This window comes from Tubulanus polymorphus, chromosome 11 (assembly GCF_964204645.1).
Source record: "Tubulanus polymorphus chromosome 11, tnTubPoly1.2, whole genome shotgun sequence".
NCBI classification, from domain to species: domain Eukaryota; kingdom Metazoa; phylum Nemertea; class Palaeonemertea; order Tubulaniformes; family Tubulanidae; genus Tubulanus; species Tubulanus polymorphus.
In genome coordinates, this window is record NC_134035.1 from 8,781,990 (window position 1) to 8,802,668 (window position 20,679).

At 39.4% G+C, this 20,679-nt stretch overlaps 2 protein-coding genes and 1 non-coding gene across 5 annotated transcripts; 1 reads left to right on the top strand and 2 right to left on the bottom strand.

Moving 5' to 3' along the window:
• Window positions 1-491: 491 nt before the first annotated feature.
• On the bottom strand, window positions 492-9,260 carry LOC141912680 (uncharacterized). Of its 2 annotated transcripts, none has more exons than XM_074804009.1 (12): window positions 9,108-9,260; window positions 8,732-8,902; window positions 8,480-8,645; window positions 7,545-7,693; window positions 6,905-7,084; window positions 6,284-6,398; window positions 5,174-5,591; window positions 4,462-4,610; window positions 4,260-4,363; window positions 2,858-3,069; window positions 1,909-2,131; window positions 492-1,372 (listed from the first exon to the last, which is right to left on the bottom strand). In XM_074804009.1, exons 2-12 carry the CDS (start codon window positions 8,767-8,769, stop codon window positions 1,153-1,155), a joined length of 1,974 nt encoding a protein of 657 aa, XP_074660110.1. In that variant the 5' UTR covers window positions 8,770-8,902; window positions 9,108-9,260; the 3' UTR covers window positions 492-1,152. The 2 variants fall into 2 exon arrangements, with proteins under 2 accessions (XP_074660110.1, XP_074660109.1); XM_074804008.1 differs by having other exon boundaries at window positions 8,480-8,648.
• Window positions 9,261-10,289: 1,029 nt separating this feature from the next.
• Trnay-gua (transfer RNA tyrosine (anticodon GUA)) lies at window positions 10,290-10,379 on the bottom strand. Its single transcript is given in 2 exon segments — window positions 10,290-10,325; window positions 10,343-10,379. It is a non-coding gene; the product is annotated as a tRNA-Tyr (tRNA).
• A 697-nt stretch (window positions 10,380-11,076) lies between these two features.
• Window positions 11,077-19,280, top strand: LOC141912781 (caprin-1-like). 2 transcript variants are annotated; one of them, XM_074804176.1, is made up of 13 exons: window positions 11,077-11,296; window positions 11,994-12,143; window positions 12,742-12,903; window positions 12,992-13,068; window positions 13,528-13,805; window positions 14,173-14,300; window positions 14,796-14,970; window positions 15,516-15,581; window positions 15,660-15,871; window positions 16,355-16,478; window positions 17,107-17,295; window positions 17,522-17,653; window positions 18,116-19,280. In XM_074804176.1, exons 1-13 carry the CDS (start codon window positions 11,183-11,185, stop codon window positions 18,232-18,234), a joined length of 1,926 nt encoding a protein of 641 aa, XP_074660277.1. In that variant the 5' UTR covers window positions 11,077-11,182; the 3' UTR covers window positions 18,235-19,280. The 2 variants fall into 2 exon arrangements, with proteins under 2 accessions (XP_074660277.1, XP_074660276.1); XM_074804175.1 differs by having other exon boundaries at window positions 11,108-11,296; window positions 16,352-16,478.
• Window positions 19,281-20,679: the final 1,399 nt, after the last annotated feature.

Consider the following 20,679-nt stretch of genomic DNA (forward strand, 5'->3'; position numbering starts at 1 on the left):
AACGAACTTCATGGGACGAGAAAATCTGTTTAGAAACCGATAGTTCGTTATATCCAGTATGAAATTATTGAAATTGGACCATATTCTAGCTGCGTAATAACCGATAAATCCTGCATTATATCTGAAGTGGTTAAAACGAAGTTTCTCTGTATTTGGCGATCCAATCTATTTTTCCCTGCTAGGGAAATCGGGGCATTTGACTTCTTGTGACGTCCTGTTCTTGCTGATAAATGCCAAAAGGAACCTCTTGAAAAGAAACTGGCCCTGCTGAGAATTTCAATTGGTGAAGGAGGCATCGGGGAATTTGGATTTCCTATAGTGTTCGACTAAGAACCCTGTCTGAAGATCCTAGAAGTTATTCTCACTTGAAGAGGGCAGAAAATCCTAGGGCGATGTCATGAAAATATTTAAGACAACGCATCAGCTTCAATCGTTCATATATTACAGAATTAGTTAAAATATCCATTATGTTAGTAGCACATTTTATTTTTACAAGATACGACTTCCAAAATTTATCAATGAAAGCAAAAAAACATGCTCAAAAATAATCGACAAAATATTCAGCTTTTCTATCTACAACTGTACACAATAAACTCTCATTATGTACACAAATATCAACACACAATAGAGCAGATTAAAAATACAAAAATCAATAAAATTTAGATGACGGCTTTTCATCGTTAAGGACGGATTTCAGTGGAATGTGTCGGGTGTCGTACATTGGAACCTCGTTACAACGAACTCGGTTACAATGATTCAACAAGTATAGAATTTCTTCCCCAGTAAGAAAGTTTAATCAATCTTATACTGGAAACAACAAACTATCGGTAATAATGAACATAATTTCTGGTCCCGTGAAGTTCGCTGTAACGAGGTTCGACTGTAGTAAGGCCAGTGTCCAAGTATGTAGAGGTCCAAAATTGACAACTCTGCGAATATCAACAATTTCACGCTCTATATGAACAGCCCAAGTCATGGAAGAAGAGGTTTATAGAAGTCATGTTTCTAAGCTTGTCTTATGATTACTAAGATAATTTGTCATTCACTGCACAAGTTCTGATTCGGCCTTCGCGGTCGAAAAAATCATACGAAGAAAACATTATCGACTAAAGCGTTAAGATCGTAGTATTACTAAAACAATCCTCGCGACGATCATTTCGGCGGATGCGGATGCATCTGCGATATCGAAGATAACTGCTGTTGTTTGATGACTCTCAGCGGTGTTGGTAGCGCCATCGAGGCGCGCGCCGTACTCGCACGAGGAACATTAGGTGGTGGTATCAGCTCTCGTAGCTGATTCGACATTTTGATGACTGGTTTTGTGATTTCTTTCGGCTTGCGTTTTAGTACATCCCGACTTTCGGTGACGACTCTGAAAAATAAAAATCAAAACGATTGTTCATGTCTGAGTTTGATATAAGGTTCCACTGTATTCTGCCTATCAATAAGGTATACCGGGGTCCCTTCAACTCTTTGATTCCTTAAAAACTCCTTATAAACGGAAAATGCTTTTAAAGGTGCTCGAAACTCCTTTAATTTGAGCAAAATGCCAGATAATCCTTTAAAACTCCTTCAATTTTGAGTAATAGACATTTTTAGACGTGGTACTGTAGATTACGCCTAAATCAATACAGTTAGGGCCAGGATCTTCTTTTAACTAATAGGCGGTTACCGAATTAGAAACTGGGTTTAGTAGTATCACGGGTAAGAATTTGCTTCCAAATTACAGACCTAATTCCACATTCAAGACTTGAGTCCAAAAATCATCTCAAATCTTCAGACTGATCTTAAGCTGTTAGGTTGGCCAAAGAACTAAGATGGTCTGAGACTGATCTTAATCTAAGCCACGACTATCAAAACGGCTCGTGACAAGCGATAAATTCCATATTATTATAGATATTTCCATACCTGAATTTTTCCCGTTTGACGGCAGCTGGACCAGAAATCGGCCGACTCTCACCGTCATCAACGATAGCGAGTTTATTAAAACTATCTATATTATCATTACTGTGACTAATTACAGCAGATCGTTGTTGTTGTTGTTGATTATCGGATGAATCGACGAGAGATGGTTCCGGTTTACGATAACGTCTCGCGCGAACATTCCCCGATATTCCCGGCTTTTTCATTCCTGATAATGAGAAAATGTTCATTATATTCAACATCGATTCCTTTTGCTGCGGAAGTAGTGGAAAACTTTGTTATAATGAACCAGGATACGATAACAGTCGACAGTCAGTAACCTGTCTGCGGTTTAGTCTGTGGTTTAGTTTCACGATCGGATATTTTCACTAACCACATAAGTTTACATAAGTAAACCCATCCGATTATAAAAGCTTACCACAAATGATCAGGTAACTAACTAAACCTTAGGATGAATACCATAGTAACAATGAACTTCTTATATCGTCACTATGTCAACTGTCCGCAGGTTAACGCTAATGAACTTTTGAGCAACTGGCTCCTGGTTATGTCAAAGTAACGACCTCAATGTTTTTATTTGCCATACAGGACTGGATTCCCCAGCAGTTAGTTAGATTTAACTCTAGAGTTGAAATTCGTTTATTCTCAATAAGTCAAATCTTAACTCAAGAACTACAGAACTGGGTCCTAGACACAAATCAGTTAATATCCAATCTTCTCAAAGTGTACTTAAACTTGTAACTGTGGAACGCGATTCGGTTTTTAAACTATCATCCAGGGGCCAGTTGCTCAAAAGATAACTGGCAGATAAATACCAAAATAACAATGAACTTTCAATTATGCCTATGTCAACTATCCACTGGTTAACTCTAACAAACTTTTGAACAACACTGGCCCCTGATAAATTTTAAAGATAAGGTAATTAGATGAATACCTGTATCAATCTGTATATTGTTACCGTCCACATCTTCATCAGCCATTCCCAGTCGTCTTCTCTGCTCGATTTGAACCGAACTACGTAATTCATCAACATCCTCATCATCGCTGTCCTCCTCCTCCTCTTCACCGGACGATGAGCTTACCGATTCATCATCGCTGATTCGTAGAACTTGAGGGGCTCGATCTCGTTCTCTTTGAGCTTTGAAACTGAAATATTCAGAAATGCGAAATACGATATACATTGCAGTGATCCCGATCAACAGGTTCAGAATTTCACCCAGTCCTGAGAATGGCGGTTCGCGGAGCTCCGTATACTGCCTATTCTAAAGAGCTCGCGTGAACCACCCACCCAGTCACGTAGTCGTTATTTTACGTCGAAATTGCCGACTGGCGCTCAGTCGGCACTTTAACCACTCAGTACTCGGCAACTACTCATCCGATTTCAATAAATAAACTACCTACACTGTCCTTATGTTGTTATCTTTTCATTGTTTACACTCCAAAGAATATATTTGAAGTTCAAGTGGCTGGAAATTGCCTCAAGAAATATTTTAGTACCGCTTTTGTTTTACTAAAAAACGGTTCCTCGCGAGACTCACCCGCATGAAAAAATCAATATCTTAGCAACACAACAATAGATACCGCTCTGCGCAACTCGTGGATATTTGACAAGTCATGAAAAATCGTTTCATACACAAAATACGATGACAAAATGACTAAATAAACACAACAGTAAGAACAAGAAAGATCAGAGGTTTGCAATGATGGTTTATTTTTTGAAATCGGTTGAATGAGAGCTGAGTAGTGATGATATAATTAGAGTTGAATTAAAAAGAATTTAAAATCACCGCATATATGGCTTCCGCGACTTAGTGTCAGGGGTCGCGTTAGCGATATACCACTGACACTAAGGTTCTCAGTGAAGTTCAGAATATACTCTACATGTGAAGGCAAATAATATCCGGGTCCAGGTTTTATAGACTGTTATTAATTTTAACCCAGGGGATAACTCAATTGAAAATGAATTGAACTAGCCTCAGGGTTAAAGTTAATACCGGTCTATAAAACCAGCCCTAGGATTTGAGTTTCATAGAAGTGAGGGTAAAATAATCCCTGCGAACAAATTGAAAATTGGCAGTTATTACAATAGTTTCTCATTGTAATGGTGGATTTTTTCAAATTCTGTATACCAAGTCTTTGGTCCGGATTACTGGGCCCAGTTTCACAAAAAGGATTAATGCCTAATTAAGGTAAACTAAATAAATGAAGAAATTAAATCAATTTATGAGTTAAACCTTTTTGTGAAACTGGGCCCTGAATTGGAACTATTGATAGCAGCTTGAAACAAAGGTTATTTGAAATTTTTAAGCAAATCTCTAAAATCGTCCGCTACTTACATTTCATTATGTTTCTTCCATTCTTTCAGCTCATTGAATATTTCTTTCAAATTTTCATCGTCCAGATTTTCGGTGTCGTAACTATGCTCCGGCTTGTATTTGAACTGTAATAATTGACAGCAAGTAAAATAAACTCCGTATTCATTTTCAGCAAAGTATTCAAATGATATCTATTTCGTCCATTTGAAGAAGGATCACATACTTGAGCAAACATGTTAGATCCTCCCGCTGCTGCTGCTGCTACAGGATTTTCTCTTTTACGGCGACCTCTCAGCGCTTTAGACGGATTGCCACAAACTACCTGACCCTGTGTAAGTTCACTAGTCTCGTCGACATTCAGTTCTGCTTCTCCTGGAATGTGATCGAAAAGTTACAGCTTTTCTGTTTGTGTCATGAGAAATGATCACTAAATTATGGTTCACACGGTTACACGATTCCAAAATTATTTCATATCGGCAATTTTTGCAATTTTCCCACTCAAAAATGGGATCTTTCTAAACCATCGTATTACAGGGATGACAAAACTTTATTAGTGACTGGTTAATTTTTAGAAATATTGCTGAAGAAAGTGGACAAAGTCAAGCAAACATCCCAGAACTATGCTATGCGGAATGTGAAAAGAGTTTCCAAAATATTTCCCGGAGTAGAGAAAGATATATATCAAATTCTCATATATTTCCAAACAGGGAAATAGGTTTTATTACGCAATTCAATGAAATTGACTAGTTTTCCTGATTTCCTGATACTGTGAGAACCATGTTCACAACTAGTCGGTGATAGTTTCATTTCTCTGCTGAAGTTTAGTCGAAAGTAAGTTTGAAACTGTCAGATAAATTGCATCAACTGCAGGTTTAGGTCATTAGTCGAAGTTCCATACACAGCTATTTTATGAGAACTAGGGTAAGAAGACTAACCTGAACCAGGTCTAGCGGTAGTAGGTCTATTAGCTGATCCGGGTCGAGCGAACGCCGAACCCGGTCGACCCGCCGCGGTCGATGGCGCGGCCGCATACAGCGACGTCTGCGGTCGTTTAACAGCCGTCTGTTTTAACGCTGAACCCGGTCGGTATCCGCCCGGAGCTCGCGTACTCGTGAATGGACGATTATTCGCCGTACCCGGGCGACTGTTCGTCGGAGTGTTCCCGACGTCGATACTCTCGCGAGAATCGATTAAATCTCCTTCGTCCATCAGTTCATTAATTAACGCCCAATCAGCATCGAACACCGACATCGCTTTACTGTGTTGATGAATTTCAGTGGAAAATGGTTCATCATCGAGAACCTGTAGATTGGGAAGAGCTTTCTGTACCGCTTGCCGATAATCATAGTTGGGCTGTTTTGTTAAAGAAAAGAGAATTGAATATATAAAAGAGTTGCCTTGACAAATAATACGGTAGGTTCATGAGTACTTGGGTTCTTACAGACAAAGACACGACATTCACAACAATTCTCCAATATTTTCCCGTACATTGAACCAAAATTCCCTGATTAATTGATAAGACAGTGGAGTTGGAAGTGCAGCGGCAATATTTTACTAAATGACGTTTTTTTTAATACCATCTTTTTGAAAAAAAATTAAGTAGGTAATTCGCCGCAGCAATATGTAGAACCAGTCCTAAATCGGCATTTGGTCGCAGCAATTAAAAATTGCTTCCAACGCGCCTGTAAGATATCCTCAGTGGAAGCTCTTTTTCATCAAGAGGCTCATTGTATTCCACTCATCATCAGCAAGAAAAACAAGATATCAAGATTCAAAGACCATGACTTTGCCCTGATATTCAAGAAAAGAGTCAGAATTCGCAGATTTTTCCTGGTCCCTGAGAGAACCCTGTTAAACTTTATGAGAAATCAGGAAGGCGGTCGACAATTCAATAAAACTCTTTTTCTAAAAAATCGTTACAATATATATACGCAATTTTTTTGCTTATCTCATCGGTTTATATTTCTAACAAAGACTAGAGTGACCTCAAACACAATACAGCTTGAAATCGTTTAAAATGTTCTCTATTGTGACATGCTACTTACATCTGCTCTGTCCGGGGAAGGTGTGACACATATTGGATTTCCGTCGAGTGTAAGATTAGTCAAACTACCGACCATAGCTAGAAACTCGACCTGTGAAAATTCTTCCACGTTATTGCTGAAATATGATGAGAATATTACTGAATAATTGCGATTCTTGATTACACTTGTTCAATTGAAATCCACAGAACGCGGGGCAGATCCCGGGGGACTTGTGAAACTTGTGCAAGTCCATCAAATTTTTGCATGAAAACAGGGGCAGATCCACGGGGAACTTGTGAAACTTGTACACATCCATCAAATTTTTGCATGCCCTTTTTCATTGTGTCAGCCAATAAAAATTTGGTGCATTCAGTGTGGGAGTATGTTTCATATAGCCTTCTTGGACATCAAAGTGCCCATTTGAGAGATGTGACAAGTTCAGTTCCTGCTTTATATAGGTTTTTTGCTTTCCTGCTTTTTACTAGCGGGGATAAAAATTGTCACCATAGAACAGCTGGAGGTATACATACTAAGAGCTCAGTGCAGAAGTGATCTGATATTGCCTTTTTGGACATCAAAGTGCCCTTTTTGTATGTGATTCTTCACAATTCGCCCCTGCAGAAATGAATTTGATGAACTCACCCTTCCAAGTCGAGTATTTTGATATGTTCTAACATGCTGATTGGACTTAAATCTGATATTTCGTTATAAGCAAGATACAGTTCGCGTAGACTATACATCGAGGATAAGCCGTCTAATTCCTGCAGGGCACACCGTGCCATCCATAACACCTTCAAATTATCCAAACAGGAGCCTAGGTCTCTGAAATAACAATACCATTGATTTTGAAAATTACAACTTCATAACCAACCAAAGAAAAATTTAATTTCAGAAGTCTCTACACTGCATCTTATGCATATTGTTAATTTGCTTTCTGTATCCACACCCTGTAGACAATGGACAATCGCCATCTTTGCAAAACTGGGGCCAGTTGCTCAAAAGTTGGTTAGAGTTAACCAGTGGATAGTTGACATGGTGACAATTAAAAGTTTATTGTTACTATGGTATCTATCCACTGGTTATCTTTAACCAACTTTTGAGCAACTGGGCCCTGATTGTCAAGACTTCTATCAGGACTCATTCTTCTATTTGAAAATGAATTAGTCTTAATCACTATTTTATCAGGATACAATTCAAATGGCAACAATTGTCTGACAGGGTACCACCGGGTTTCAGATAGCGGATTCTGAACTATTCCAAAAATAAAAATGCTTAAACGTACCTGACACTAGCGATTATACTATTAGACACTTTCAGCTGTACTAGATTTGTCAGCAAAGCACCGAAATTACCCAAACTAGTTTCACTAGTGTCGACTTTCATTTCTAGATATTTCACTTGATCGAGATCATCAACACCGGTTAATGCTCTCTGAAAACATTTAAACAGATATTCAATACACGACAAAACCATATCCCTATAGATCAGTTATTCCCTGGACCCAGTTCCGCAGTTGTGAGTTAGAGTTAACTCTGAGTTAGTATTAGTTCATTTTCAATGAGTTAAATCAGAGTCAAATGTTTACTCAGAACTGTGGAACTGGACCCAGTTACATTTCTGAATTAAATTTGACTCAGGAGTTAAAACATTGAAAAGGAACTAACTTTAACTCAGAGTTAACTCTAGTCTAGTATCTAGCCGTTGTTTCTCAGACATTAGTTAGTAGTTGTAGGGGACCGTAACAACGTCTGGTATTCAGACTAAGTTAACTCTAACTCACAACTGTGGAACCGGCCCTGGACCCAAGATATTAAGAGTTTGAAAGGAGAAAATTGCTTCAAGGAAGTATCCCAATTGCTGCACTCCTCCTCCTAAATCAGTACTATTTATCTCGGTAAACTACAAATAAGTTGGTGGTTTTATGAGCAAATTTTATCGTCAACAATAACTAAACTCAGTTTCTTATTTGGTAACTGACAAATTGGGTAAAAAAATCCTGGTTCCAACTGTACTGATTTAGGTGTAGTTCACTGTTGTACGGCTTTGAAAGTATCTAATTGTCTATTTCTCAAAATTGAAGGAGTTTCTGACATTTTGCACAAATTAAAGAAATTTCAAGCAGCTTTAAAAGCATTTTCTGTATAGAAGTTAAGAAATCAATGATTCGTAGGGACCCTGTATATCTCAATGATGACGGGTTTATGAAGGAATACGAACCAGTTTTCGAGGTGACAGGTATTCCTCGAGCAGAATATCCGTATCTTCTAAAGTAATCGGTTCTGGATTAACGTGCGAGTCTTCAAAACTACGGATCTGAACGCCCCGAGCGAGGGCACTCTGTGGCCTCTCCATCACGTCATTCACTATACACGTAGGCAGACTGCTGCTGAAATAGAGACCGATTGATTAATGCATGGATGAAACCAGAAAAACTTTTATTACATTTGTACGATATCTCATTTTTTTTACCTGTAGTTCTGAACAGAATATTCTTGCGCCAAAGCCATCGAAACTGAGGGGCAAAATATGTTGTTTTGATTCAACTTCTACTTGATTTACAGGTTTGGAGCAACCTGATGCCGTGAGCTAGCCCGGGAAAAAGTCAAGTGAATGAATCTAACTTCTTCCGTATTGTTTTTACTGAAATATAAAAATCAGGTGAACTGAGTACTTTTCAATGCCACCATTGATCTTTATAATTCAGGAGACAATGCATACAAATAGGGAATAATATCGGATAGTTGCAAAGTTCTACATGGATACGACCAAGATCGATACAATCAATATACTGAATTGGAATTGACAAAAGTGCAGACGCATACTTGATGAATTACGTTAGATTTACCGGTATTCGCCTTTAAATGAGTTTCTCAAACGCGTGACAATAAACTACGAACGCCGGGAGTCTGTTTCTACCATTGTTCAAGGGGAAAAATCGTTGTTAATCACGCAAAAGACACAGATGTTTGGATAGCAACGGGAAAAGCGTCCCCAACGTCCGCCATATTGCATTCTTTTTACTCATACACTTGCCAGTGCCTGTCCTGTCCAGTCTGCGTCCGAACCGTCGGGCACGTCCGGTCTGCATCCGAACGGGCGACCAGCCTGTCACGAGTGTGGTTCACCAAGAATCTTAGTGTCTGATGTACCACAGACACTAAGATGCGAACGACATTTTCTCGATACTTTTAGATCACTGCAGCTTTAAACCACCAGAAATCCAGTTTCACTAAACCGATTGTGAAAAATAAACTATCGTTACAAACCTCATACATTCAGTTTTCTTATTATTATATTCATTTGGAGGTTCATTCATCATAGTCCGTGCTTGATGCGATATAAATACAGAAATAGCAAAAATGACACCATTTTTTCACTTTGAAACTAGGCATTGTAACACTGTAGTTCGTTAGCAACAAGACAACTTGAGCGATGCGTGTCTCATCGCTAAACAGCGCATCATTTTTGTATCTTAAATTTAATCGTACTAAAATCAGATTTATCGTCAAAATGTTATAATGAACAAACGTAAGACATCATAAGGTTAGTGTAGATAGTTTATTCATCAAAATCGGTTGTTTATTTGCTGAGATATCGCAGTTTGAACACGGACAAAAAAGCCGACCAAATTCTGGTCGGCAACTGTACAGCGAATTTGAATGCACGCGTCTGGGTGGTTGGTTACACTAGGATCGTAGAGCGACGGAGATCACTGGTGGAGACAACCGCTGCCAGTGCTGGGTGAAGAGTGTGGGGGTCGTCGGTCAGCTTTTTAACAAGATTTGAAATTGTTTTATTATGTCAAAATACCATGTTTGATTATATTTCATATATTCCCTAGAGAACCCAATCTGTAAAGACTAAAAACCAGTAGAATGCAGACTGGCCTCCAAAACTTGTTATTGGAAGAGGCTAAAGAATGAAATAAAATGAAAAAGGATTATATAGACCGATTTTATTTTATCACTAGCTGCTAATGACAGCCATGGTTATCAGAAAATAAACCCGACAGTACCGATAAAAAATCTCCCTCGAACCGGATTTGAACCAGTGACCTAAGGATGACAGCTCGCAATGCCTCTACAGTCCTCCGCTCTACCAACTGAGCTATCGAGGGATGTTACGGGGCGAGCGAATTAAACACAATATGAACATATTCTAAACTACATTGGAGTTTGTCGTACTTTAAAAACAGTATCGACTAATCTTAATTCTGACTTTGTCGGGAGACTAATATTGCCGAGAGTTAACATTTATAATTCAACGTCATTATATTGTCAGTTAATCAGGAAATGATCTATGATGATCGATGACGTCATTATTTGATTTTAGGGTTAAATTTCGTTCTCGTGAAGTAGGTATAATCGAATACAAATGAATATCATTATATCTGATCCTTAAATCTACAAAGTAATGATTACAAGTTTAATTCTCTAACATCGAAGAAAAGTGATATCGGGCTTCCCCTAGACTGAAACCACGTGAAAAAATCCCACGAACGGCGTATATCATGTATAGATTGCGCAGAGCTTGCTGTATCGAGTCCTGACACTTTACCCGACCGCGCGGACTGGTCCCATACCGTCGTGATAAAAGTACAAACCCAAAAATATGAAAATACGAAATGTCGTGTATTAAAGATCAATTAATAGCATTCAAACGTATAATTTACATAGAATAACGTACTTTAAAAAGCTATCATTAGGAGAAAAATTAACTCTTCTTATGAAATTATTTCATAAAAGTCAGAAAATTCGAGTTGAACTCAGCTCATCGGTTCAGTGCTGTTGAGCATTTTAGTAAGGCGGCTTTAGTGCGACTTATGGTGTGGTGATGTCAGGCGCCGAGTCTTGAACGTCATGAGCGTACACATTCCGCAGAAGCTACTATATACCAACTGAACGTTGTTGCTGTTGAAGGATGCCCTCCGCCTCTGCAAAAGCCGATAAACCGGCGTCGGGAGACGTTACCGACCCGAACAAACAGTTTCTCGTCACCATCGACAAAAAGATCAGAAACTTAGAGAAGAAGAAGGTATGTTTAATGGCGTTTCACGTCGTATTATCGGCTTTTTAACGTCGAAAATTTCACCCCTTTTCTTTGATCAATCTCAATTCAAATTATCTTTAATCTATCTTGGGGTAGACCTACTATGTAAAGTGCTTTCGTTACTCAGTCGTCGACCTTGCTCGTGGTGAATTTTGATCCATGTATTAAGTTATCTGTAGATTATCAGATATTTTAACACAACAAATAAATGTAGTTATGATGGCAGTATTATTGTGTTTCGAGGCGAGGGAGGAGGGCGGGTGCCATGTGATAAGAATATTTGCCTGACTCTTCAACCACAATGGATGACTATGGCCCTTTATTATTGTGCTCTTCCGGAAGATAGAATAGTCTTCTCGGTAGTCTTTCTGCCGTCACTGACACTTGAGATACGGATGAGTTTGAAGAAACTTCCTGATCGCGGCGATCAAAAGATAAAGTAGAGATGATTCCTGTTTTGGAAGAGCACAATTTAAAAAAGCCTAAGTAATTACAGTAATTCTCGCCTCATTCTAACAAACTCAAACCGGCAAAATTGGTCTGAGTTAAGGTTAGAAATTCAGAAGTATGATTTGGTTTTTGTCTGAGTAGTCAAAGGTCCAATTTGGCTGAGTAAGGCGAGGTTTACTATAGTCAGATATTTGTTTGTTTCATTTCTGGAATTCCGTTCTTTCAATTGCAGACAAAACTTGATTCGATAAAAGAAAAGGTGAACCAAGGTGCGACCTTGAACGCTGATCAAGAGGATGCAATCAGCAAATACGACGGAGTCGCCCTTAATTTGGACTTTCTGCGCGACCTACACAAGCAATATGTTCAATTTCTGACGGACGTAAGTTCAGAGTTAGACGGAGTGTATAACAGCGTTCCTACTAGCTCAGCTAGCGGGAATATTCCCTTTGGCTCAGCGGTAGAGCGTCTGCCTTGGACGCCAGGCATCGAGAGTTCGAATATCGGGAAGGACAGATATTTCTTCCTGTTACATTTGGGGGCTTGTCCGTCTCCAAATGTAACAGGAAGAAATATCTGTCCTTCCCGAGATTCGAACTGTCGATGCCTAGTGTCGAGGAACCTGAGTTAATTTGGTTTCGTCAAATATGAAATTCATTCAGTTAGGCCTATGAGGAGTCCAGACGAAACATATTTTACGATTCGGGCCGTGGGTGAGATCGGCCTGGAAAACCTGGAAAATTCAGGGAACCAGTAATATCTAGAAAAACTCTGGACCCAGTTCCACAGTTGTGAGTTAGGGTTAACGCTGACTTAGAATTAGTTAACTCAAGAGTCAGATGTAACACAGAACTGTGGAACTGGGTCCTGGTGAAGTTGACAAATTTTGTATTAAGAAAAACCTGGAAAACTTTGGGAATTGGTTCACGCATACTAGAATCATTTTCAACGTTGATAAGTTTTTTTGAATTTGTTTTCAGTTGGAAAAGGAACAGAAACGTGCCAAAAAACGAGAGAGACAAGAACAAAGAGCCGAAGAGCAACGACGTCTGCAGGAGGTTCTATTCATACAGAATATGCTGGACGCGATGGGTTCCGAGACGGCTCGCGAAGATTTCACTAACGGCTCCAACAACGCCGTGGTATGTCGCCGATACGCCGTTTATTAAAATATGAAATATATCTACCTTGAAAACGAATGGGATTGGAATTGTACGTTTTCTATTTCAGAAATTGACCGAGGAACAGTTGGATAGTTTGGACGAGTTGTATAAACTTGTTAGTCCATCGCGAGAAGACAATGATAAGTATGTATCATACATTGAAATAGGTTTAATCGTTTTACTCCATTCATTATATCGTTCTTTCTCTTCCGCTAAACAAGCTGCTCTTGTCTCAATCATAAATCATGATTGTGGAATCATGAGAAAAGTCGTATTTTAAAACTGATTTCGTAGTAGTAAGTGGCAAAAAGAATTTCCAGATCCACAGCTTGGATTTGAAATTTACTTGGGGTCGAACTCAGTTCATTTTCAAACTCATTTATTTTGACTCCTGGTCCTTTTTACCCTGAGTCCAGTTGGCAACTGTTGTACAGTCGTGACTTGACTTAAAAGTCTGTAAGTGGTCTTAATTCTTAAAGGATTGTTGCTAGGTTGGCTATAGAACCCTATAGTCCGAGACTGGTGTGAAAGCAATGACTGTGTAACTATAACGCATAGTTTTATAAGTAAAGTAATTTTAATCGGTTTGAATTGTGATTGTAGGGACATCAACGAACAGTTCGCGTCGTGCTCCGAACATTTGATGAATCTTGTCGACGGTAAAGAGAAAGAAATTCTCGGCACGACGTACAGCGCGTTGCGCGCGTTACTGACGACGATTTCCGAGAGCGGGTATTTCAACGCGCCCGATGACGTCGCGGCCGCCGAACCGGAGATGACGACCGCGACGGAACCGGTCGAAGAACCGACGAGCGTTACGGAAACTACCCCCGATACCGACGATAAACCCCACGATCAAAACGGTGTTCTGGGTGTTGCAGGTGAGCAGCGTCCCTTCACTCGTAAACTGGAATGAAATCAAATTTTGACTATAACCGGGTCCCTATGATGATCTCTAGGGAGCCTGTGTAATTAGGCTGATTTTGATAAGTCTCTACCTATTCCGCAATTCTCCTTTGGTGCATTTATTTCGACCAGAATACGTTCTACCTAATCCAGAATATAGCTTAATCTGTGAATCTGAAAGAAATGGCCAGTATCTTGAGTTGTAACCCGGAAAAAAAAATGGGAGGTTCATCAACTGTCGTCATGCTATCTGACTCGATGTATTTGTATTTGAAGAGACAGATTTAAACTACGCCTTAGTTGCTCGACAAACATGTTCAATTTGAAATTATTACGTTTCAGAACCGGAAGAAATGGCTCCCGTTGAACACAATTTTGGTGTCATGTCGACTACAGCTGATATTGGATTAGTCCCGACAGAGCTCCCCGAAGTATCGGCTATCATTCCAGATCCAATGTTATCGTCACAGGTTAGTATCGGGTTTCATGGTTTCATTCTGCGCCCTAAGAATTTTGTATTTCCGGTTTAGAACCGGGACGATGATAACTGTCATGCCTGCAGTACTGTGCAGTTCTTGAACCCACATTCCCAGAGTTACTTATTACACAGATTAGGACTCCCTGGAGGTTAACACTCAAACTATCTCATGAAGTTATCTCAGAACCACACCTTTTAATTTACTATTCACCAATACCTAGTTCCTATAATCATGAGTTGCGTTGATATTAGTTCATTCTCAATGTCAGGTTTCCTACAACCACCTTTTAAACCATCAAATTCCAAAATTCAATATTGTGGATATGAAAGCCCTCAAATTCAGAGTTTTCGTCCTTGGCTAAATTATTATGAGATAGGACATGTTAACTCATAACTGTGGATCTGAAACCTGATCACCCATGCCTCAACGGGTCATCGTATTTCGTCTATATACCCCACTGACTCTTCGCGTGTATATATCTAACAGCAGGAACGTGTGACTGATGCGACTGAAGCTACAATCGTTGATGATTCATTCTTCGCCGCGACGCCTGCGTTTCCTCCTTCCAAACTGACGCCACAGCAACGACCGGCTAACGAAATCGTCTCCTCTGTACAGGGCAGTTTCAACTTCTTACAAGATTCAGTCATCGATCCTGAATGTAAGTACATACCATCGCATCGCATTTTGAAAAAAAAATGATAAATCATATTAAATAGAACCTCCATAAATCTAACTGAAAAGAGCATGAGATGATTTGAATTTAATTGAATTACATTGCCATTCACCATGGCCACTGGGCATATCACAATATTAGTGTCTAAACGGTGGTCCTGCATATCAATAGTTACTAGTATTTGGTGTACACGCCCTGAAAGGGTTGATGAATAATGTTCATACTCTATATTCGATATACAGAGTGGCCAGTTAGCTAGGAATTTTCTTTTCCTGAAACAGTCAGGAGTGAAATGGCTAAAAATCAGGGAAATTAGTTAGGAGATTTCTAAAACGCGCGTATACTCGGCCTGTTTTCGTGTAAGTCTTACCGAATGTGTTAATTAATTGGATTCTTAACTGATCAAGTCAGGGAACGCAACGTGCATGTCAGGGAATAGTCGGGGGGGAAAAGCGAGTCAAATATAAGTGGCCACCCTGATTTATATATGGTGATAGATTATATATTTGTAACTGATTTGATGTTTGTAGCTCCGCACATGGACCCAGCAGTACTCGCAGCCCATCCATTAAACCCTCATCACACTCAGCAACAAGGTATTCATAAACTTATCATCGATACTAGATGGTACTAAATGGTACTGGACGGTACTAATTTGTGATTTCATTTTCCAGATTTAACTCAAAACACGAGTCTTAGTCAGCAACAGCAAACGTATCAAATGCTCGAAGAGCAGAAACCATCACAAAAGGCGAGCGCGACCGACTACACGTCACAATCTTACGGTCAAAACATGATGTCTCAATCTACAGCCGTGTCGCAGGAATCGGAAACACCTGACGTTCCACAGCCTATTCCATTGCCAAATCAATCACAAACATCTGAGGTATTTCATCAACTACTGATATTTATCAACACCGGGTCCTGTTTTACACGTATAGTTTCTCGATTATGGTCAAACTCGGTCACTATTTTGTAGTCCCAATTTGTGTTTCTAGTTCAACCAAACATGTAAGTCGTCATTCACCGCGATGATCATTGCAGCTATGACGACTTGAGCAAGTTTGACAAGTCACATTCCTAAATCCATTTAAAAGATTAAATCCTTAATCGATTTAAGACGAAATGAATGAAGAAATTAGATCCATTTCAAGGGTTGAAACTTATTCATGAAACTGGACCCAGACTTAGGTCCGAAAATGGTTTCGTTTGTTTGTTGAATTGGATCTAAAAACGAGATCAGTTTGTTAGACTGGTCTAAAATCTAAGCCTCCAGACTTAGTAACTGAACTAAACCTCATTAACTGAATGTTCAACTAGTTGTTATTAAGTCTCTTTTATCACTGTTGTTTTTACGATATTTCAGCAGGAGAAGAAGTTCCAGATGAACGCGAACGCCGCCGTGTTCCGATCGATGTACGACGGAGGCAGCGGTGAATTCAATGAAATGGATGAAAAGATGAACGAACAATCGTCAGATTATAACAGTTCTTGTAAGTGTCCGATAACGACGCGTAATCCAGCTCTATTCTCCCGTCGCGACATCTGGACCTCTGTCTACCCATTTGCAGTTTTTGTGACGTGAACGCAGTGATATCGGCAATCTACAAAATTCGACGCTAAATCTCTCGTAAAATGTACCTCTGAGATTGCCCTTTCTTCCACTGCTGTCTTAGTCGCGTATTGATAACTTCAAATCAGGGTCAGGGGGCCAGTTCCTCAGTTGAGACTTAAGTCCAAAAATGGTCTTAAATTTTAAGACTGGTCTTAAGTCGTTACATTGGTTATAGAACTAAGATGGTCTTAAATTGGTCAAAAGTCTAAGCCATGACTATGGAACTGGGCCCTGGCGATTAAGATGAAAGATGTTGTTTGAAGCATTTCTGACTTCGATCGATTTGAATTTGTATTATTGTATTTATCTTCAAATCATCGCAGTTCTTCTAATTGAAAAATGTTACTGAGGGCCTTACCTGATTACTGATTGATTTGACGATTGTAACTGAAAAAATGTTGCTGAAAAAAAATTCAATTTATTACTGATAGCACATTTCAGAGGTTTACATCCGTGTTTTATAAGCATTTCTGAATTCAAACAATTTGAGTTAACGTAACTTTCAGCGTCGGGCTATAATTCATATTCTCGAAACTCGGGCGGAAACAGCTACAACAATAGAGGACGCGGAGGTCGAGGCGGTAACCGCGGCAACTCGTCGAACGGCTACCAGCCGCGTGGCAGTCGTGGTGGACAATACGGTGGAAACCGCGGTGGATACAATAGTGGAAATAATCGAGGTGGATCAGGAAGAGGTGAATGAAGTTGATTGTGTTTAGAATTTTTGGTCGAAGGAAAGAATTTCGGATTGTCTGGATAATATTTGGACTTGGAAGCCTGAAAATCCAGTTGATTCACATTTCAGTGAAAGAAAAAAATTTCAGAAAATTCTGAGTTATTTTATTCATTACCTCATTGCGTAGATCTCGCGGTTATTTGTCGCAGTTTGAATGTTTCATTCAGTCGTCTCTGTCGATATAGGTTCATATCAAGGTCAAGGTTACAACAGTCGCAACGATTACAACCGATCGGACGGCGGCAGCAGCGGTTACCAAGGTTACGGGTCGTCGTACGGCGGTTATCAGAATAAACCTAACAATCGAGGACGTGGTGGTAAGTGTTCATCTGAGAAGACCATCATCTGTTTAAGCGTTTAGGCGATTTAACTTCTTGATTCCTTTAAAACTCCTTAACAGAAAACGAGCTTGAAACTCCTTTCATTTGAGTAAAATGCCCAAAACTGCTTATAAACTCCTCCAATTTTGAGAAATAGGCGATAAGAAATGTTGGTAGTTGTACAGTTAACAACTACAACTTAAATCTCAGTAGAGTTTGGATTTGTTTTTACTCTGTTAGGCAGTTACAGAATTAAAAACAATAAAATTGGTTTGCGTAATGGATAAAAATTTGCTGTTTACCGAGATAAACAGTACAGATTTAGGAGTAGTCTACAGTAATATGGATATGACACAGAGTGATACAGACCCTTCCTCGAAAACTCATATCCAGGAATGGCTGATCTGTAAGGACCTGGTTTAAATCCAATGAGTTTTAAAAATGATTTTATTTCGTCAGGGTACAATCGCGACGGAGGATCGTCGAGAGGTCGCGGAGGTGGTGCGTCCTCTGGTGGCAGCCGTGGAGCCGGATACGGAAGCAAACCGATGGGAAGTTATAACAGCAACCAACAGTAACTACGACGACCGATCGGTAACTCTGCGATCGCTGTGAAAACGTGTTCCGATTTAAACAGCTGTACGTCCAGCTTTCTGAGAGTGTTGGGTCCGGGTTTTATTTTATTTTCCGATCGTTTGTTATACTTAACTAGAGCTGAGATAGCCCCGCGAAAAAAACGCAAACCTTATTTCATTTCACATTTGTAGTAGATAGATTAGATAATAACAGGGAACTCGAGCGTAATTCTGCGCTGAAGTTCCTAACGTATTTAGTTTCGCATTTTCAGTTTCTTCGATAATCTTAACGTTCTTCAAATTGAATGCAATCGTTTCGAACACAAGCTGTTCCGTATTTCAGTGTATTTATGTACGAATTATCTCATTGTAAATAAGGGTTAGAGAGAGACGAACGGCCCAGCACTGCGTCAGTATGCTGTCGGCAGCTGTTTATTTTGTTTGAACATGTTCGGTCAGTCGGTCGGTCGCAGTTTTACAAACGGCGGGGAGACGTGTACATAAAGGCCTTTCAAAAGCAACAACATTTGAACTTTAATCGCAACAACAACAACCAGCCAAAGAAAAATCTCCAACTTTTCTTTCTCTGGTTGGGATAAAACATCGTTCATTGATAGACGACTGATCAGTGTCTCGTGTAGTAGTACGGTATAATATTTAAACAGAATACGTTGTAATTTCGCGATCCTGACACCCCCCCTCCAACCCTCCCTCCCGCCTGCATGTTTGCTCAATGCTGATAAATGTCACAGTTTCCGCTACTTCATTTGTAAATATTAATGTATAATCAATGAAAAGAAGACTTGTAAATCGCTCATTCAAATATTCATCCACAAGTAAGTCTTGGATATATCGGAGTTACTGCAACTGTTCCTGATCGTCCCTATTTGTGATTCTTATTACCTGAGAAAAAATATGTGTTTTGATTCGTTTAATGTGTTCAGAAGTCGAGGAATCTTTCTTGATCGCTGTTTAATTTCAACATTGTTAGTGTTTAGCATGAGGAGAGAATCCCACAATGATAATAAAAAGTCCGAAAAATGAAACTTCGAGATAGTAGTTTATTCAACGTTTCGACTATATCCTAATAGTCATCTTCAGGAATAAAGGAATATTTATTCCTGAAGATGACTATTAGGATATAGTCGAAACGTTGAATAAACTACTATCTCGAAGTTTCATTTTCGGACTTTTTATTATCATTGTGGGATTCTCTCCTCATCGCGTCAACACGGATATTGTGTTTTACCTATCGTGAGTGTTTAGCATTTTCCGGTGTTCGGTTGCTCGCCCTGGCAATAACTTGCATACGTATAGCCCACCTGTGGTGCTGCTTAGTAACGGTGGCCCGTTTTTGAAACGAATATTCTGACTTTGCCTTCTTTGTCGTTATACTCGTGAAAATCTTCAACGAAAGATTAGCATTTGAACCCTTATTTGCTGTGATAATTATTGATTATGTGTGAACAAAAACGCGTCGCTTTTCTTAACAAATATCGGAAGAATTTAAACATTTCTCTGTCAATGTCTGATACTCGTAAAATGTTTCAGAAACTGTCATTTATTGTTTAATCTCGTTAAAATTCTTTTCGCTGTTTAGGATATTGATAGTAATAAGTAAATGTGCTAATTTGTAAAAAAAAAAAACTTAGGTCAAGTTGCACAGTCGTGATTTAAATTGACCAGGGCCAGTTAGAGTTAACCAGCGGATAGTAACAATGATAAGTCTATCATTACCTTGGTATTTATCCACAGATTAATATCATTAACCAACTAGCCAGGAATTGGCCTCAAAAACCTTTGCTTTGGAACAAAAATGAGCTTTTATCCTGCTGGGGTTGAGAAATACCTAAGTGGCAAGTTCCGTTTTAATCGTCACTTTGTCAGCTATCCACCAGTTAACTCTAACCATCGACGTATAGACTAGTTTATTCATCGATACTCTTACCAGCTTTTGAGCATCTGGTCCCAGCAGCTGAGGTCTTGAAGTGTTGACTGTGCAATTGGGCCTTGAATTCGTGCTGATAACTTCATTTAAAACAAAAAAGCGACCGAAAATGTGTTCATAACTTGAGGGTAAACTGTGACATTATACAGCTAGTTTGTACGGTATAAACGATGTTGAGCAGTGATTGACCGGTGTCGCGGGAGTGAGTGGGTGGGTGAGGGGTATCCGGAGTATTATCATCATCATCATTGCTTCTATTTCTGTTCTCGCATTAGAATAAATCGTTTTGTAAATCGTAGTACGATATATCGATACGAATAATGAAAATTTACATCGATGGTGGTTTCGATTTTCTCGCTCGCTCGCTCGCGCGCGCGCACACGCAGGGCTCTAGTGTGCGCATGTGTGTGCGCGCGTGTGTTTCTTATGTTTGTATTCTCTGATGACGACAGAAATTAAAGCAACAGTCGTATTTAAAATTATCTACATTCGTTGCCGTC